Source organism: Anoplophora glabripennis, unplaced genomic scaffold, assembly GCF_000390285.2.
Source record: "Anoplophora glabripennis isolate ALB-LARVAE unplaced genomic scaffold, Agla_2.0 scaffold152, whole genome shotgun sequence".
In the NCBI taxonomy this organism is placed as follows: Eukaryota; Metazoa; Arthropoda; class Insecta; order Coleoptera; family Cerambycidae; genus Anoplophora; species Anoplophora glabripennis.
The window spans coordinates 265,538-287,567 of NW_019416497.1; the positions used below are offsets into that span (position 1 = coordinate 265,538).

General features: G+C 30.7%; 1 protein-coding gene across 2 annotated transcripts in view; it reads right to left on the minus strand.

Moving 5' to 3' along the window:
* Positions 1 to 22,030, minus strand: part of LOC108910581 (major royal jelly protein 3) — a 94,491-nt gene that overhangs the window by 51,871 nt on the left and 20,590 nt on the right. The window contains exons 1-3 of one of the 2 annotated variants that reach the window (XM_018715232.2): positions 12,966 to 13,133; positions 8,967 to 9,116; positions 1,724 to 1,927 (exon numbers count right to left, since the gene is read on the minus strand). In XM_018715232.2, coding sequence (XP_018570748.1) covers positions 1,724 to 1,927; positions 8,967 to 9,090 — 328 coding nt within the window. In that variant the 5' untranslated portion in view covers positions 9,091 to 9,116; positions 12,966 to 13,133. Of the gene's footprint in view, positions 1 to 1,723; positions 1,928 to 8,966; positions 9,117 to 12,965; positions 13,134 to 22,030 lie in introns of those variants that run through there. The other variant, XM_018715233.2, reaches the window with a different exon arrangement.

A 22,030-nucleotide genomic window follows, 5' to 3' on the forward strand; every position in this document is an offset into this window, starting at 1 on the left:
ATTTTTCTGTGCTTGCGAAGAAAAACAAAAAATATAAACTACTTTTCTTATTTTTAAGTATTTTCTTTTTTTCCATAGGAGGGAATATATTATAATATCTCTACTCCTCATTCTAAAACCACGAGAATTAGTCCAGAAGTCGGAGACTTGTGCGGGAGAGGAGGCGGCATATTATTATTAAGCAAGCCGCTTTTGCGCCCAGGAACAACTTATGTTGGTAGGACCATTCAGTGCAAAAATGAGGGAAACCTGGAAAACCTCATTAATGGTCAAATGCCACATTGACCCAAGCCAACATTCTTCCATCCTACCATACCTGCACGGTGGATGCCAATCCTCCGTACACGCATAGCTAATCTACGGTCTACCGGCCGCGGGAATCGAACCCGGGCAGCATTAGCACACATCGATTTAAGTACTGACGCCTTAAACCGTGTATTCAGACAATACTAAGGCTATGCTACGAATAAATAACTTTAGGCAATATAAAAAGCTCATATATGAAAATTCTGTACATCCACTTGCTTCGTTAATTCTATAAGCACCATCATGGTGACGTGGGATTAAAAAACGACGTTCAGAAGTGAGTTAATATGTATAAAACGTTATTGCACTTCATTTAAATAAAGTTAGAATCAAGATTCTTTTTTATGCTGAGGCTTATCTTAACCATCCAGAATATTCACCAGGCTACATCAGCGACTCCGAGGCTGGAATGATCTAAATCTGTGGAAGAAAGTGGGAGAAAACCCTGGAATTAGCGTTACACGGATTGCCCCTTTAGGTATTAGCCACTCTTTTGTTTGGAGAACCATTACGGAATGGTTACTGTATCCCTACCATATCCAACGTGTACAAGTCGACCAGACTGGGATACTAGATGAACATTTTGTATAGGGGTTTTGGGAGTACATCCTAGCAATCCTAATTTAATCCTTTTCACAGACGGGAATTTACAATTCTCGATTTTTATAACATGCATGCTCACCAGAATCCACATACTATTGTTGAACCTAGATTTCAACAGAACTCTAGTTTAAATTTTAAATGTCTGGATTGCCACTGTGGGAGGCAGGATATATCTAATTGAAACCACGAACCTGGTAGACCAGTTGGAGACGTAGATCGACAGACCTGAATATGCTGGACTTTTTCAACGACAGTTAATAGAAGGTTGCAATACAATTCGAGCTTAACCTGGGAGGATTGAGAGGTCATGTAATTTATTTTTAAGATACGGAGTAATATGCAAGGACAGTTTGAACACCTCTAATAATGTATTTTTCATGAAATCAAAGTGTTAAACCTCTCAATTTCATTTTTTACCATCAAATTTTTACTTATAGTACCCCGTATGAAACAAATTTACAGGAACATTTTTTCATCTCATTTAGTACAACATTGAAAATGAGAATTTGTGTTGCTACGGACGTGCCGCCAAAGTATTTAAAATTACATATTTCAATTTTCTCTAAAATGGAATGTTTTATCGAAGAGATAAGAGTAGGTACTTTTCCTATAAAAAAAAGAGTTCGATACACATGAATCTTTATCCTTTTGTCCTGTATCTCACATTTTTTAACGTCCTAAATACTATTCGCTAAAAATATTATCGTATGAACAGAGGTAAAACTTAATTATCGTGTTAAATTACCTAAGAAATTTTTAACATTTGGAATGAAAAAGCAGGTTAAAAAAAATCGCAAAAAATTGATTTTCTCACCGGAATAATACACATCTGTGTCTATGGGAGCAGGCCGTCCTGGAATAAATATTTTCAAGTCGATATCAGCTTGCCGATCATATTGAGACTCGTAGTCAAACTCTAGTTGTGACCATTGATAAACTGTATCTAGACTTGGCTTGGCGGCGAATCCTTGTTGGAAGGGCACGGTGCATACTCCAAGGAAGAGACATAGAAATTTTCCTGCAAATAAAAAGGATTTTGGAATTATTATGTAAGCTTGTTTGAATCCGTCACTCCACACTCAAACAACTAATGTTAATTATAAATCGGATAACAACATAAATCTGTTCACAATTATTTAAAATAATGGAGATTTAGAAAGATTTAGATGGAACTTTTATTGTGTTCATTATTTTTATTTGTAGTAATAATTGTAATTCATCATTCAGACCATAAGTAAATGCTACACGCGAAGCGTATAAAGTAATTATACGCTTTGTTCACATGGATCGCTAAAGATACAATGGTTTTCAATTTTCACACCTTTTTTATTGTACATTATTAACTGCGAACAGGAAAAGTCTGATTCTAGTTTGTAAATATTTTTTATATAACGTGTTACCATAAAAATTATCCATTTCAAATAATTACGAGATATAAATTATAAAGAAAACGCTGAAATATATTGATTTCGAAGTTATTTGATGATCAATATGCACTGTCTAAAGGCATAATAAAGATTATTTAGTCACATTAGACAGTATTTTGTTTTTTCTTAATGATTATTTAACATTTTGTAGTAGTGGCACAATACTCAATAAAATGAAAACAAATGATACGTCATAAACAATCATTTCAGTTCAATTTAGGAGCTATATCGAAGTTTTGTATTACCCTGGAAAGATGGAGCCTGGTATGGTTTTCGGATGCCTCCAAAATAACCAGAGGGACGGGTGCAGGAATATATGGACTCAAGACTCAGATGGTTAGACCAGGACTTTGTTAAAAGGACGAAACTACTTGCTGAATAGGTTTGAACAGTGAGAAGCACAATAGGCGTGATAAGACTGAGGTACTATGGGACTTGAATAGAACCTAACCACAGGAAGAACAAGTTTTGTATCTCTCTATTGTATTTCATGTTTGTATTTGTATATTACACAAGTTAATAAGCAATTTGTCAACTTTCAAAGAGGCATAAATAACTTATTTGAAAAAATACCAAGAAAAAGTATTGTTAGTAAATTACATTACAAAACTAATATCAACGTATTAAATCAGTTATTAATAAATCAACTTTTATCAAAATCATTAAAACAATTATAAATTGATTGAAAAAATGAATCGTCGAATAATGGGAAGATGATATGTAGTATATTGCAGAATGTTAGAATTTAATTATATTCGTATTAGCATTTAAAGAAGTTCTATACATTTTATTTATTTTTCAATTTTTTTTCAAACAGATGTGTTTCTTAAAGTTAACAACAACAGACAAGAATAATAAATTAAACAACTTTTCCAGAATTCGAACCATGACAAATATTTCAGGTTATTTTACTTTTAAATTTTGACCAGTTAACATACTGTTTTAATCTTTTTTTCTTCATTCTCAGAAACATCCTGAGGATAAAGATAAAAAAAGAAAATATTGTTGTATTAGACTGAATAAGTATAAACAATCAAATGATACAAAAAAAGATTGTTTTACCATTAGAACCAATTTTTTAAGATATTTTACAGTAGATACAGATGGCATTGAATAAACCCACCTTATTCTATATTCTTCTATTAGGTACACCTCTATAAATAGTTATCTTCAAAAAAGAAATAAAAGAGAAGAGAATTTTTTTTGAAGACCTATAATTTTTTAAAAACGCAAAATTTTACTAACATAATTAGACCCAGGAAAATTAATTTTGAAGTATATCTCATTCGTTTCTGGATACCCTGTATAAGAAAACCTGATTATACAAGACATTAAAATTATACTAAAGGTGATCTAGAAAATTTAATTTAATCTAAAAATTTACATGGTATGGTTAAAAAATATACAGTGTGATCCAGAAAATTACGTCAATACATCAGCCACAGATTCTTTGGACGAATATAATAGGACTGTTGGTATATTCGAAATACAGATCAAGACTAATCTTTTAGCGTATAAATTTCTAATTTAATGTAAAAAGTTTCTGAGTTGTGAAATACGTGCGTATGTTTTAAATTTTATTACACTTTTTAATATTTTAACATTGTACAGTTAAAATTTTTTATAAAAATTTCAATTTTCAAAATCCTTTCTTTTATTATGTAAATAGTAATATAATCACTGATATTGTAACTAAATGTTCTCTTCTTTTTTACTTCTACACCAATTTTTTTTTAATATAAATTAGATAATATCTTTGGGAATTGCAGATTTTCACTGTTCAATCAATTAACGTTAAACAAGCATAAACATTATCAGTTGTTGCACAAAATCAAACCTTAATCTTGATCAACAATAGAGTATTATATAAGATAAAATATTATCCAATTCATTCATTCATCAGAAATACATTATGAATTATGATATACAATAAAAATGGAAAGATATTTTTAAATGTCAAAATTTTTTATTTGGCTGTAATAAATAATAAAGGATACAGGGTAGGTTGCCAAAATAAAGGTAAGTTGCGCGTATTTTTTATAATGAGACTTTCACAAAAATCTAAGTATTCTATTATTATTTTATTATGTAATTTAATTAGATTTTACATGTAAATTAAAGTTATGAAATGTTTGTAATTGGTTCTAAAGTGTTAAATCTGTACAAAAATAATTAAATAAATGTAATAATATTAACTTGTAGAACTTTTAAACATGCGTGTGCAATATCAACCGAATTCTATATTAAATTCAATATGGTTATTAATAAATGTTAAAAGTGCAATAATGTTTCATAAGTACTTGTAAAATTTAAAAATTTCTACTTCGAATTGAATACATAATGAGTAAAATACATAATTAAAAATATGATTTTTTAACGGAATTTATGTTTTTGGAACATGTGTGCTTAAAAAAAGCGTCGTTACAAATTTCCTCCATGGTTTTCCAGGCTGATTACAGAGGTTCACAAAACAAACAAAGTCGTCTGTTGTTTTGATCAGACCCTGTTATTGTCATATTTTCAGACTCCCTGAACATGAATCTGAAATTAGTTTGGCGTCAGCACCTACCATTTTCGAGATCCTCAAAAAACTGGTTACTTAGGTATAAGTTTAAGAATTGTAACGTCGTGGAAGCTGGTCCGCATAGTGGATTCCATAACACTATCTCTATAAGTTAGGTCTCACTGAAGACGAATCTGAAGTCAGTTTGAGATCAGCAACCACCATTTTCAAGAAAATGTTCACTCAATTCATATAAAAGGATGTATATCTACACAAGGTAGTATGCGATGTACAGTAAAAATATATTTTTATAGCGAACTCTTTTGTACTCAAAAGACTGATGTAGTGAGTTTCTTTCTTTTTTTACATACCTCTAACCTTATATTATTATCATTTCAGCATCCAACTTACCTACCTTTTCCCATTTCCTTTCAATCTTGGTGAAATCGTTCACTTTGCTAAATCATCAAATCACCTAAATTATCGGTAAGTAAACCATGTAATTAAAATTTTCTGAAGTTTTCCCAAAAATTTTTCTATTTGCCTTCTCAGTTTCGTTTATTTTCAATAAAAAACTAGCATTACTGATTTTAGGAACCCGTTGTACCCATAACATTCACCTTTTTCGTCCAAAGCCTTAACGAATTGTTTCATTGAAGTGGACGAAGCAGAACCTTAAATGGATCTAGCAAAGGTGCTTAGGTAACGTTAAAAAGACCCTGGATTCAGATCTCCTCGGTTAGGGCAAATTGTTTGCTCATAGTAATTATTCCCATCTCTACTGTCCCATAAACTCAGAAAACAAGGATACTTGGTAAATCCTGATTATTAGTGATTTTGAAATCTCCATAAATTTGTGCTCTACACATGTTATTTTTTCTAAAACATACTTAATACTATCATAACTTTCAATGTAGGATTCCTACAGGCTTCATTTTGAGTAGTCAATGACTAACCTCCATTAGTAGCCTTTATAAACGTTATGTTTTGATTCCTTTATTAAACCTTTAACGTAACAATACACTTCTTCATCTGAAGAACAATATTTCCAAAAACTTGTTTCACGTGATCGATATACAAAAAAAGATTTGATTCCTTCAGACATATTTTTCTTTTTCAGTTCTCTAGCTGAATATTTAGCTCCGTCTTTTAATAAACCTAGAGAATAATATAATGTGGCCCACCCTGAATAAACGTTTGCGGATGTTTCTTTCCATGCCAGGATATATATTCGTGATCATTGACTATTTCACTGTGATCTTCTTCCTCTTTATATTCTTTCTCGTTTCCAGATTGGCATCAGCAGATCCAAATGTATGGAGATTCTCACAACGTTACGAACCTTCACAAATAACCCGTTTTTGCTGGCGCCAAACTGACATCAAATTCGTGTTCGATGACTCCGAAAACATGACATCAGTTATAGGATCTGCTGAAAAGAACAGACTACTTTTTTTGTTTTGTGTGCTGTATTATCGACAATGTTATTCTCAAAAAAAAAAACAAATCTTGATTCTAGGATGTATAAATTGAAACACTTTTGTGAAAAGTATGTATCGAAACTGACCCGTCAGTTGTTCGGGTCATTTGTTGAAAATAGAAGATTTAACCCTCATTTAATGACAATATAAATTCATCATCTTCCTTGGGAGTAGCTAGAATCATAAAGGATCATGCAATAGCTAATAAAACGACAGTAGGTGTTTATGGCACACCTAGCTTTTTTATAAAGGATTGTATATATGTGGTGGCTGACCCGCTACCATTTTTTTTAATCTCATACTACAACTCTAAGATGATCCTGCACTAGTAAATAATTCTAGACTTGTATCCATATTATACAATTCCTCCAAAATCTTTGAAATCATCATTCATGGCACACTATTTAATGATATTAAGAACAACCTAGCCACAGAGCATCGTGGTTTTATTTCTAGAAGATCAAGTATAATCAAGCTTGCTTCTCTTTGTGAACACTTGGATCAACAGTATGAAATTGTTATTACTGACTTTGCCTTTGCCCAAATGGACCACTTTATATTATTGCACAAGCTGGAACAATTTGGTTCTCAGTTGAATTACCTACTTTCTCTCTCGTGCTCTTGTTTGATAGATAAATAGATAGATATTTTTATTTTCTGAGACATAAAAAATGTATAAGAATGTGTCATTGACTGTCAGCAATTTATTGAATGTGAGGTTTTTAAATCTCCAAAATCTATTCGTTCAGTAAGTGAGCTCTTATTCTATTCAATTATATTATCAATTATACCCTCTGAAGAGATTCAATAAAGTCAAGTAATTAAAAATTTAGAAATGTCTTGACCAGAACTTTACGTTTGTATTTCCTTATCTGCTTTAAACGTTCCGGGATTTATTATATGTAGTAGACAGTGGACAGTTAACAAACAAATGAACTGGATTATGATGCTTTTGTGTGGTCACCCAATCATAATTGCCATATATGTAGTATCGAGCTTATCGAAAGAGGGTTTCTGAAATGTTTAGCTTATAAGGAAACTCAATGCTATTAATTCTTTATATAACCTTGCATACAATTGTATTGACTGTTTGTTTATGTTTCAAAATATTAACCGGTTAGTCCCTCGCACAATAACAATATAATGAATTTTTAATTTTGCGTCGTCTAGACTACAAAACTTGTCTATTTTGAATTAATTTATGTGTTTTTATCATGCTTCTTTTTTATATTTTTAAATATTTTTATTTGGCATTTGTGTTAAATGCATTATCATTCACTTCTGCACCTATAATCTGTTATTTATTCTCCTATATATTTCCTATAACTGAGTATAACCTGTTGGAAATATTCTACTATTATTATAAACATAGCTGACGTATTTTAAATAACATAATTTTATACCGGGCGTCCAAAAATTTGCATTTAAGAATTATATTTACTAAAGCAAATATTTTAGAATTTAAATTTCAGATTTCTTCCTCAACGATTTTCTAATTCTTGGCAAAGGTTTTTTTGAGCTCAGTAGACCATGCAAATGAGAAATCATCATAAACTAAGTATAGTAAAGGACTGTTTCAAATAAGCGAGAATGCTAATAAATATATTAATACAATCATTTGTTGGTATCATTATCTACAAATTACAGTTATTACAGCTTGATCAAATTCAACTTGTCGAGAACGTTACCAGATCACGGGAGCTCATTCCGTGTCTGAACCTACCGTCCCAATATTAACATCCCTTGGGTCTTTGTCGTTCCTAGTGGGGACTCTCTTCTTGAACCCCGACAAGATGAGTTTGATCAAGTTGTAGGTCGTTAACTTTAAGTTAAGGTGCCTTTCAGTTTAACATTTGAATAGTAAAGTAGTAATTTACATTTTTTTTGTAAAAGGCAACAATAACAATTAATTAAGCTCAAGTAATCTTATCAATAAAGAAGTAAAAGGAAGTGACCTTGCGACTGTAAAGAATTCGTGTTTATTGTAAGCACCAGTGAGTAGGTTTCTTTGTTACATAGCAGTTATTGTAGTAATAATATTAAATACAATGTGAATCTGATTTAAACGCCTTTTAAATCTAAAAACTTCGCAGCAGAATAAGATTAACTAATTATCGTGTTGTGAGATTACATAAATTTCTAGGCTTTACAACGTTTTCATAGATTTAAAAAGTACGTTCGTGTATTTGTGTAATAATTACTAGTGTGCAAAGCGGAATTTACTAGCAAATAAGAAAAATATAGAGTTGTTACGTAACTCAACAGTTTTTTTTTACTGATTAACCTTTACGACATCACATGACAATTTGATTTTAATGATTGCAATAGTTTATCTCTGTGAAATTGGTAATATTTGATTATGATAAAATACATATAGGTAAATTAAATAATTTCAAAGTACTACAACAATTCATTTTCTTCCAAATTTTAAAGAAATTATTTATTTACATCTTTGGTTTCTATGCTACATTATTCTTCGTATTGTGTAAAATTCATCTAGTTAATAGTTTTCAAAAAAATATATTAGTTTATTGCGTAACTAAACATCTTAAATTAAAAATTCAAAGAATCATACGTAAGTTTTCTTAAAATATTCTGATACAGACAAATCCTTGTCATACATGTGTATTTTATTTTTTTACATACCTTTTTGGACGCTATTCTCAAATTCCTCGTCGAATCCTGCGGGACCTTTAGTCCTGAGGTAGCCATTGGCAAACGTAATCGCAGTGACAATAAAAACACTGAACCTTACCACTTTGTGTCTCATGATTAGTGCAAATGTTAAATACACGACTGAAAACAATGAGACGTCAAATGAATGTCTATCGATCGATTCACTCAAAGAACGCACTATTTTGATTAGTTATAACGAGCATTTAATGATCGTTTGTTACATAAAAACCTTCAGGTAACACATTTAAATCGAAATTGCTCAAAGAAAAAACATATTAAGTTAGATGAAGAACTTAGGGTTCATTGTCTGTCAGAATCCATTTTAAATGGTGGCTAAATTAATCTACAGACAACGTAAGCTAAAAATTATGTCTGTTTAACCAAAGAATATAGTTTTTCTCTTATAAGAGGTGGTTATTCGTGTAGATCTCAGAATATACATATGTATATGAAAGTGGGAATTATTACAAATTAACGAATTATATTATACTATTATATTATTTCATATCTTCAGATATATACGGTGTTGTGGAGTTAAGTACAAAAAAAATTGTGGGTGATGGAACATCAAAATCTAAGACGATTTTTCTTATAGGCCGAGGGTCTATCGTCTTTTGCTTTTGTCTTTTACAAAAAAAAACAATGTATTGCATTGAAATTTTGTACAGGTACGTTTCTAAGAGAGCTAAATACAATATTGTCGTTCATTTTCTACCATCTAGAAGGCTGCTACCATCCCTCTCAGTGACATTTTATGACACAATTTTTTTTGAGGTTAGGTTTTTTAGTTTAGTTTCGTATTAAAATAAAAGAGGGACTCTTGTTAAAATCGCTGATTACAAATCAAATAACACAAACAAAAGACAAAACAAATTATCTTATTTTTCGTGTTCTATCATCCACTTTATTTTTTGTCTTCACTTCTGTAACACTTTGTATATTAATTCCAGCTTGAAAGGATCCGTACCCTTCGTTCATTCTGAATAAAATCTCAATAAAACAAAAATGGTACGTAACTGAGACGTACGGGCTGGTAAAATTATCGCGGATCAATTGTCGTCTTAGAAACAAGAAAAATTTTTCTTTTAATAATTTATAACATCCTATAATACTGTGAATATGGCAGGCATGTGTTTTTTCTTTAGTACAATTCGGATAATCGGATAAACTATTTTTATTTTTACTTTAGTTATTAATGGCTAGGAAGTTATCTGTCTAGAATGCCCAAAATCAAAATAAATCATAGTACAAGAAATGGTAATAAAAAATGTACAATTTAAAAAATTCAGCTCTAGTGCTTATTAGATAAGATTTAAAAGATGAAATCCGTTTTTAGTGGAATTATAAAGAACAGTGGGTGTTCGTATACAGGGTGATTCACTTTTTATGATCAGGACTTTAACCATCGATAGATCTCGTCAAAGTAATGTCATTTTGAAGTGTACACTTTTTCTTACAAAGGCTTCCTTTTAGAAAAAAAAAACTCCTCCTGAAAAAATATTTTTTTTTGGTTTTTATTTATTTTTTCTTAAACCATGGAAGCCATTTGTTTTATATTTAGTGAGAAGTGTACGAATGAAAAGCTCCATCGATTTTAAAAATTATTGTGAAAATAGATCAATCGTAGACGTCCGTAAGGGGCTCTGATAACCCTTATTTTTAATATTATTTCTACGCCACTGGAAATTTTTCAAAACAAATATTTTTTTACATTGTGATTTATTTTACAGTAAAAATGTCTTTTGCTATTTTTAAATGAAATGCTTGGTTTTTGAGAAAAATGGCTTCTTATGGACTCATTACATGTGAAATGGTCAAGTTTTTCAGACAAAGAAGATTTAAATATTTTACTCGATGACTTGCCATTACTTTTTAGGAGGAATATATGGATTCAGATTCACATAAGACAGTGGCTCGGGGAGTACTATGCACGTCGTTGAATCGGGCGTATTTTGGAAATGAATCATGCAGAACCTGATACCGGTCTCATTGATTGGCCGCCACGATCGCCAGATCTAAATCTCATGGATTATTTCGTTTGGGGATTTATTAAAGAAAGGGTCTGTACTCTTGAAATGTTAAGAAGAAGAATTGGAAATAATTGTAAGACTCTTAAACACAACCCCAAAATGATAGGAGAGCAGTTCAAAACTTAATTAGTCGATATGAGAACTGCATTGATGTTCGAGGACAATATTTCGAACATCTGTTGTGATTGTTAATTGTTATTTCTGTTTGTTTCTCAATATTAAATATTTTATTTTGCATTACTTTGTTTGAAAAACTTAACCATTTCACATATAATGAAATCCATAAGCCATTTTTCTCAAAAACCAAGCATTTCTTTTAAAAATAATAAGAGACCTTTTTGCTGTAGTATAAACCGCAATGTAAAAAAATATATTAATTTTGAAAAATTTTCAGTGGCGTAGAAATTATTTTAATTATAGGGGTATCAAAGTCCCATACGGACGCCTATGATTGATCTATTTTCACAATAATTTGTAAAATCGATAGAGCTTTTCATTCACACACTCAATACTAAATATAAAACAAATAGCCTTCATAGTTTAAGAAAAAATAAATAAAAACCAAAAAAAAATGTTTTTTCAAGAGCTTACATCTCAAAAAGGAAGCCTTTGGAAGAAAAAGTGTATACTTCAAAATGACATTTTTTGACGAGTTCTATCGATGGTTAAAGTCCGATATAGTGAAAGTCACTGTAGGTATGTGTTGATTTTTAAAACAACAAACATAAGGATTTTTGTACATCTCAATCAGCAGTCGCTATGTTATTCATCTTTATGAATTATTTTAATATGTTTCATTGAAAATAAATAGATCAAGAAAACTAATAAATTAAAACATTAAACTTATGAGATTATAATACATTTAATTTTGTGATACAAAACTTCCTTTGTTTATAAAGAACTTCAAGATTTCTTAAAAAAAATAAAAATTACACTTTATCTCAGGATTTCAGAATTCAGGATAAGTCTACGGTATATCTATAATTCAATAATAGAATGAAATGAGGTAATTACGTTTTTGTAAAGTAACTGAAACTTGATATATACGACTTTACTGGAATTCCTAACAATATTGCGTTGACAGATTTAGGTTCTTTTGCGAAAAATGAGAGGCTTTGTTTGTAGTCATTTAAATTTTTAGAAAAATTGAACACCACGCAAGAAAATAATAAAATTTTTAAAAGTTCGGAAACACAATTAACTGTTATATGATTACTTCACAATAGTTTAGATATAATAGGCATAAACTCATTTTTAGAAAGCAAAATAGCAAATAGAAAATAGTCGAAAAAAGACATTTTAGAAAAATTATAGGAATATTGTAATAAACTTAATAATGGTTATTTAGTTCATATTACAGAAAAATGATTTTACATTTGTATAAAAACTGTATAACGTCTAACATATTTTCGTTATTTTAGATTTGATTTAGGAGGAAATTCGGTAGATATAGACTTTAGTAATACATTTTAATTGTAACTTTCTTATCGTACTTACGTTATTAGTAATTTAGATGGAAAATGTAGGAAATCATGATTAATTATGGATATTAATTACTATTATAACCTGATTTATACTTAATATTCCTGGTTTTTATAACATGATTGTGTAGAAATTATGTGGCAATAATAGAATAAATTTTAAGTAGGTGCCAGCAATGTAACATTGGAGAAAACAAAACAAAAAAGGGCGTGCTAATTTTATAAGGTATTTAACAATATATTTTCACTAAATGTATCAAGTTACAGTAAGTGGCCATTTTAAACCATAGAAATTTAGCAATCTAGAGTTCATTTCTTATCCCTATATTTCAAAATCTTTGGTATTTGGTTAGTATGAAAAAGCATGGAAAAATGCTTAGTCATTTGCTTAAAATTTGCACTTAAAGCTAGCAGTGTTGGACGTTATTTTTAAGGTGGTGAGAGAAATTTAAACTAACCTTACTACGAGCAGAGACACATTCTAACGATTTCCCGGCGCTTATCTGACTTGAGATAGCTATTGTTACTACGTTCCGTTACGCGGTCTGGTACAAATCTATCGTTTATGGGCCCCCAATTTGTCTCAGCCTTGAAGGAACATTCGCACTAATCACGGGCGATTTTGATGTTAAAATGTTTACTTCGACTGACATAATACCTGCTAAAAAGTAATTCAAATTGTCTGGTGTATAACATGTTAAAGTGGGGGCACCTCCTTCTACCTGTCGTGCCAAGCAAAGTATTGGGACTGCAATCGTTGTCTAAATCAATGTAGAAATTAATGAAACGGTGCTTCATGCTGATAAAGCTGCGACGCTGATAACGTACGGCAAGGCTTCGCAAATTTTGAATACTCGAAAACTGAAGTAAGATCAAATCAATAAAATTTTCTGCACGGTACGATCACTGTTGGTTGCCGTTAATTTTGTTCATGTTCTTCAGTTTTTGTTTTAGTTTATTTATTAAATCGTGGTGTTATTTACTTTTTCCATTGCCTGTAATATTGACGATACTTCACCAGTTCGAGACTTCTCTTGTACAAGGACAAGTGGAAGATAATACTTTCAATCAAATTTGTGTTTGTATCTTGTGTCGAAATTAGAATAAAGCATCGATGTATTGCGTGGGTGTTATTGACAACTATACTCAGTATCTGGAACAAACCTAGAGAAACGGTGACATTTCCAACAAGGAAAGGTCACCGATTGCATTGGAAATAAGGTAATAAGGAATACATAGGTCGTTTTTATTGCTTTTCTAATTTAGGTGCACAGACGATTATTATCAATAAAACAAAGCATAGAAACTGGCATAGACTACAAGAAATAAAAGCAACATTTGAGCAAACACAAGGTTCTTTTAGTCTATCAAAGGGAAAACATACTTCATTCACGTTCTGAAAAAAATCTCTTTGGTTGAAAAGTTTTGATGCAAACCACGCGTATATGATCATTTTCTGAAAAATTGGCGCTGATAACAGCCACACACTAAAAAAGTTGTCTGTACTTTTTATGCGATATATGTTATCCGAAGTATTTTTGCCTCCTGATCACGAATCCGGTGTCAGAATTGAGCTATCACATACTATGAATTTCCCAACAAAAAAAACAGGTTAAAAATAGCAAAAATTCACGAAAAAGTGCTAAAAAAAATATAAAAATTGTTTTTTCTATATTCAAATATTCATTTATATGGTTAAGACCCCGCCGAACATGAATCCGCGGTCAGAATTTATTATTCTTTTTCTAACCTCAATTTGGTATACCGGGGTTTCCGTGGTCGCTGATCATGAATTCGAGGTCAATTTTGCAAAATTCAAGATGGCGGATTCAAGATGGCCGACCAAATTAAAAAAGTAACACATTCGCGCCAAATTTAGTATACGGGGGTTTTCGGGACCACTGATCACGAATCCCTGATCGTATTTACAAAATTCGTTTTTAGAAATTTAATTTTCTATGTACTTTATTACCTAAGATTAGGCAGAAAACCCGTGAATAATTTTTTCAGGTTATAAAGTAAAATATTACAAAATCACTAGAATTCGGGACTCGGTCGGATGATCATAACCGTCGCGTCAGCCTTTCGCTACATCGCATCGTACGAAACCAGTAATAACAGCAGTTATTGGCTTCGCGTTTACTTCGTGTATACGTGTTTTAATATTCTAATAATGTCGAACACGCCAAGGGGTGAAAAACGATCTTTCACTGATAAAGTACGAAAATTTATTTATTTTTATTTACGTGTTTATTTATTTGTTTACAACGAATGACTATGACTAGCCGACGAAAGACCCTCTAGTGATCAGCGACCCTGGAAACCCCTGTGTATCAAATTTGGCGCGAATCTGTTATTTTATGAAAATTCGTAATATCTGACCTTAATTGACCCGGTTTTTTTGAGGTTAGAAAAAGAAGCATCAATTCTGACAGCGGATTCACTTTCCGCGGGGTCTTAACCATTTTATAAATGAAGATTTTAATATACAGGGTCGGAAAGTCCCCATGGTTCATCGGCCGTTACATGAGAGCGATAAAGTAAGTCATAGAAATCCGTGCGATAGAGAAAGATGGCTACAATGAAGGCGTCTAATAGTCACCGCCGATTTCACCCTTCCACAAATAAGAAGTGGATCTTATTTTATTATTGAGGTTAGAAAAAGAATAATAAATTCTGACCGCGGATTCATGTTCGGCGGAGTCTTAACCATATAAATGAATATTTGAATATAGAAAAAACAATTTTTATATTTTTCTTAGCACTTTTTCGTGAATTTTTGCTATTTTTAACCTGTTTTTTTTTGTTGGGAAATTCCTTGTATGTGATAGCTCAATTCTGACACCGGATTACAAACAACTTTCTTTGTGTGTGGCTATGTAATTGATGATGGATGATCAGTGAATGAATTTGTATGGAACCTAACACTTTCGAGAAAAATTTCTCCCTTATTCCCAAATTGTGCACCTTTACGATACTACACTGGTGAATCTCTTTAAGTACACAGAGACTCGGTCAAATCGGTGTGACCTCTCTTGTAAGTTGAAAAATTAAATTACATTTTTAGAATTATGTTATATTGTAGCTTGTAAGACCTGAAGATGAGGTGAAAAGTGTGACCTCGAAACCGGTAACCTTTATAAAGATAAAGGGATAGTGAGGAATTGGACCCTTTTTTCTTATTTCTAAAATAAGTTATAATTAAATTCCAATTTACAATGATACATTTCATCCTAAAATGAAACAAAAATTATTATTTATTTAATTATGTTTTTTTACTATTAGCGCTTCTTGTTCACTTTTACTTTATTTAAAAGTTGTTAACCTAATTCAAATCAAACTTAAACATTTTCCTAAAATTGTCATTAGATATCATCATGGGCGTAGCTAGGATTTTTGCTAGCTAGATATTTCAAAACCTAAACACTTTTTGGTTTGACCCTCACAATTATAGAGGGGGCGTGGTCCTACCCTGTCCTCCCTGGCTACGCCCATGGATATCATTATCTAGCAATGCTAAAGCTTGCGTTTTGTAGTGACTTCAGTAAGTACTAATCACTAAACTAGTTCAAATTAAGTCTAAAAATTAGTTTAAAGTTATCATCTAATGAAATCATATTTGCTCTTTGAAACCAGGTCCAAGTACAGTGACTATACAAGACAGTGGTGACAATATCAGTGTATCATTTTTAATTGGTCCACGTGATTTTAGCTGCCATGTTGCATCCAGTGTCAAATTCATCTGTGATGTGTCATGTGTCAGGAGCATTCTTATGGTGTTATTCAATATTTGTATTGTTTTATTTTAATTTTGGCGATTATTAGTGATGCTATACTGGGTATTCTGTGCTAAGGGATAGTTATAATGCTTGCAGAAGCTCCTATAAGGACGACGACCGTGAATTTCTTTCAGGTCTTTTGGACACTATAACAAAAAATATAACACCTACTTAGGAAGTTAAGGTTCCTGCTAACATAGAAGGACCAAAATTTAATCTTAGTTTTAGTGAATTAAATTCTCATTATAACGTGTGCGGATATATTGTTCAAAGTATTGTTAAAACATCAAAAACTTGTACAAACTGTGTACACGCTCTTAGTTCTAAAACGCCAATTTATAAAACATATTCAAAGTTTAGCGTACTTAAGATATTTAGAGAACATGCACTCTTTTTTGTAATGAAGTGGTATTTTGTTTCTTCTTGCAGATGAAAAGTGTTTTACAACATTTTTTGCGATTGTATCTTGACAAAACATAAATTTAAAAGTTTTTTTTTAAAGAAATGTCTGGTTTAAATTTAGATCTACCAAATTGTCATCAGATCAAATATATTATTGTTAAAAGATTTATTATCTTCCGATTAAACATAGCTTCCAAAAAATGCCAAAAAGCATAAAAAAGCTTGCAAGTAAAAGTGTTGTTGGACATTTATTGTAACGAATACTATCATTAGTATTAATTATTTATTTTTGTAATATAAACTCAATAAATTTCATTGTGTAATGTAGGTAAGCTTAATTATTTTACTTGTCTAGAAAATAAAAACCAATAGTTGCTACTATTATATATTTGTCCTCCCCTATTGCACAAGTAGATTCTACATTAATTCATTATTTAAAATCACTTTCCAAGGGAAACTTTGGGAAGGGAATCCTTGGAAAGGGACTTTCCAAGGATTTGCTTAAAATCTGTGCGTAAAATTTATAAGAAAATTACTCTTGTCTTTAATTTATTTTTTATAAAAGTTACTTTTAATTTGACATTGGATGCAACATGGCGGATGGGCGGGGTTTAGTCGCTATTGTCGCCACTGTCTTGTATAGAGCCTAGTGATGGGCATAATCGACCAATTTTGATAATCGAGTTATCGGTAATCGAGTACTTCTAATAATCGAGTGATCACTCGAGATACGAGATATTGGTCGTTTTCATCCCAGCGGCGCACAAATATGTTTGTACATATTAGTCATATATTACTTATAAGCGTAGCTAAAAAAAAAAGCTCACGCACTTCAAAACCTAACCACTTTTTCGTTTTATTCTAAAAAAAGGTTACGCAATCAGTGTCTATTGCAGTATGCACTAACATTTTGGGGTGCAACCGTAGGCTAATAATCACTCGAGTGGTGGGAGTAAACATCTCGAGATATCTCGAGTGATCTCAATAATCGAGTACCACTCGAATTTTCACTCGAAATCTCCCATCACTAATAGAGCCACTGTAGGTCCAAGTATGCTAAAAGGCAGTTGCATTATTTAATTATTTCAATGCATTAGGTATGTGCAGATAAGACATAACCTACGAAGTATATACCGTATCTTAAATATCGATGCTACTTAATATCGACTGGCATTGGTAGATACATCCAAATAGCTTAAATCTTTCATCGGTTGTCTTACCTATGACTCACTGATGAGATCTAACAAGTCATGTAGCCCGCAGATCAGTACCTTCTCAAAATATCATTAAATAACAACAGTAGGTAGTATTTTTTGCCATTAACAATATTTGAGTAGATTATTTTTATTTTTTAGATAACTATTAATTAATATGGTCTAGATATATGTTTGGTAGATATTTAGGGTTTAATTTAATGTTGTGCTGTCTGAATTAAACCTTAACTGAAGTTTAACGGCAGATGCAAATATAAAATGCAGTAGTAACGAATTAAAGTAAGTGCGACCCTGACATCTCGTAAGTTTCACCTCGACAATGATAATGTAGTTATTTATATCGTAGCCTCTGAAGAGCGGTTTCATAATGAGCACATATGCAAGGTCAACAACAGGTGCATTTAAAGCATTTGAGTTATTTGCTAATAGATTCATTCCCAGATCAACTGCAATGACAGGTTCTGTGTTATTGTTATAAATCACTCTCTGTGCAACACTTAGCGCAGCAGTAATAAATGTTTTTACTATTTACTACTTGTATTTTACTATTGACTATTATCGTGGTATTCAGAACGGAAATTAACTGAAAAAATCGCTCATGAAGTTTAATAAAATTAGTAAATGACACTGAAGAAGTGTTTTGCTTTATACTTTATTTTTAAGAGATAATCCTGTAAGTCTTTCTAAAACTTCAATTGTGATTACGAGAATTATTGAGAAATAATGTTTTATGAAAGGAACACCCTGATTTAAAGGAAATGAAGTTATGTTTGGTGCAAGTGTTCAATGGCGCCATTGGCGACAACTTTCTCAAATCAAGAAGTTCAAGTGAAATTTTCTTCATTTTATTCTGGGATGTGGATGGGATGGAGATGGATTTAAAGACAAATGTGTCATTGGTCTTCCCACAACTCTGACATTATTCTTTCATATCATCACGTTGGTCCCCTAAAGGACACTTGGCAGGACAAAAATTTTGGAATTGGTCATTAAAAAGGTGGCGTATTCCTATACACAATGAAAAACATTTCTTTCCCAACGACTTTAAAAAATTGCTACAATTAATTAGTGTGAAACAAAACGAGAGCAGACGAGAGTTGTCAGGACAAAACAATTTTAATAATTAAGATTTTTTATGTACGTAATAATTATATTAACCAGTAATCAACAAGCCAGTCAACACTAGCTTATTTATTGAAAATTAAATGAGCTGACCCAAATATTTGATAACAATGATAATTGAAGGATTTATAGTTAAATATGATAGCATTTTAACACAAAACAGATGTTGTAATGCGTCTGTTGGCATTAATTTGGCAAATTATCTTCATTCCAATTAATTTACATGTAAAAAATATTTTTTAGACTATAATTATGTATTACCTATTAAGTTAAGGTCAAGTTAAATTTTAATAATTATAAAATAGAGTGAATTTGATTTTTTTTAATAAAAAACTTTCTTTGGCATCTAGAAACTCGCAAGAAATATTTCCATTGACAAGCTCAATAACTGAATAAAATAAAAAATAATGAAGTCATTGAAATTGTTTCTTTTGTATATTTATACACCAAAGCCTTGTCTTTATTATTTTCATTATATATTTTATTAACTAGTCATAAATTTTGCTACATATAGTGTAAATTTTCGTTTTTACTTGCAGCTTAATTCATAAAAATTGATAAGCAGAATGTTGTTAACCACAAATTCTTTGGTTGGAAATAATGGGACTTTTGATATTTCTATTTCAAGATGCATTGTGTCAAAGGTATATAATATTATAATACTATAAATAATTATATATTTTTGTGTTATATTTATGATAATTTAATTTTGTTTGTTATGTGTAATGAATTTAAAAAAATAATGTTAGGCGCCAATTTATAGTATTATAAAGATCGATTTTATATGTGAAATGTATTAAATTGTTTAATTTTGATTTTTCCTATAGTATTCTTAAAATTTACAAGAAATTATGTTCTATACTTACCCCAAACAAGCTCTATTAATATCGCACTTAATTTTGATTTTTAATCTTTAAATATAACTTTATTCTTTATATACTTTTTAAAAAAAAATACTCTGAAATTATAATTTAATTATGCTTTAAAATTTTTAATAGAGCATGTGTTTCGAAAGCTATTGAAATTTATTATGAAAAAAAGTTATTAGGTAATTAATTTTGTCTCTGTTTTTGTAAAAAAAAATAAAATAGGAATGTTTAATTGAGTTTAAACTTCTTGTATTATACCAACAGTTTATAAATTTATAAAAATCTTTCCTAGATCCCTATCTAACCTGAGCTAACTAAATTCTAATTCCTTATTCTATACAATTTTTGTTTATGATTACCTATACTACACTTTGTTGTCTTTTTGTCTGTGTTTTCTTACTCGTGATGTCCTTCCTGTCTTCTCCTTCCTTGTATCATATCCTTCCTTTCCTTCTTTGAACTCTCCTAAAATTTGTCTTTTCTTCCTTCTGTTTGCTACTCTACTGCGTAGATTGCCACTGTCTGCGTCACCTCTCCTGGCCTTTCCTTTTCTATGTGTCTACGACAATTAAAAATAATGTTTTAATTACCTGACAGTATTATGAGTCTCTTGATTTATCTGTCAGTTTAGATTTAAACCGACTTTCCTTTCTGCCAAATAAATTCTTCCCTATTTCCTGACTCTCCCTGGTTGCTTCTTTCTTATTTGGTTTTAACTGACCCACAATGCCTCTGTGCTTGATGCTGTGCTGTGCTTTTCTCTACCACTCTTCTTCTCTTCAATACTTGTTCTTTTCTTGGTATTTTATGGGATTCTCTTTTAATCTTCTGTATTTTATTACAATTCTTCTGATTTTAAACTTATTTTAATGGCTACAATTTGAATATCTTCTAATTTGATTTTTTATTTTTTGCTTCTCTTCTCACTATTTATTTCGGTCTCCCTTGGTCACCACTTTTTTTTATCCTTCTTTCACCGCACTCTTATATCTAATTACAATGTTTTGGATATATCGTATTCAATCTCAACCAATCATATACCTTTATAATTTATACATATTTATTTTTCCAAATTTAATACCCTTTTATCCTTTTTTTTACTATATTACCTTCTTTTATAGACACTTTTGATTCCTTTATACAGAGATTTCATTCTACTTTTACTATATTATACTGTCAAAATTTCATCCCGCTGTCAACCAAATCATCTTTACTATCTTGTCACCATATATCTAATTTCTATTAGATTTTATACTTAAATCTTTTACTTCAATTTCTACTTGTTACAACATATACAGGTTTTATAAGCTCTATGACAAACTTTTGCAGATAGTAGCTGGGTTAATTTCAAACATTTTTTTCTTACATGAATATAGGTCCGATTCGTTTTTGTTTAAAAGTTACATACATTTTAAAAATGTAATTTCATATTTCAATCAAAGCAACCTGATAAATAAAAAGTACATTTTGCAATTTTTGTCTAAAAAATCGAAACGCAAGCCTCTGATGCTAAGATATGCTTTTTAAACTAATCTTTTCTTGTTTCTAATGTTTCCTTACTGTAAATTTTTATTTAAGATTGCGTTATGAGATGTTGCTACTTCTTCGAGACATTTTACTGAATCTTAAAATGAATCAAACTTCTTATGATTTTAGTCGAACCTTTAGTCCTTTTGCCAACTGTCTCTTTTGTAATATTTTTTTAATCAAATCAATCAATATAAATTTGGAAACTTTTGATTCTATCAACGGTGGTCCAGATTTTAAAATTCAAAATATCAGTTTCTTTAGAAAATAGTTTCATATGAACATGGGTCGTTTTCGAGATACAAACTTGAACTTTGAAAGAAATATCACATTGTTTGAAATATCTCCGAGGTTATTTAACATAAATTGATAAAACTTGGTGTGCTGATTAATCTAATTAGAAGTAAAATTTTACTTGTTCTTTACCTACAAATATGTCAACCACTGATGGAGACACAGTACTACTCTCTCAGAATTTCGTTAAAACTGAATATTCCGCAAATTTATTACTACTGGTATTTCTATGAAAATGGATTTTACATTTATTTAGAAAAAAAGAACTATTTAAAATTTACATTTTAGATCCTGATTTTTATAATTTTAAAATGGG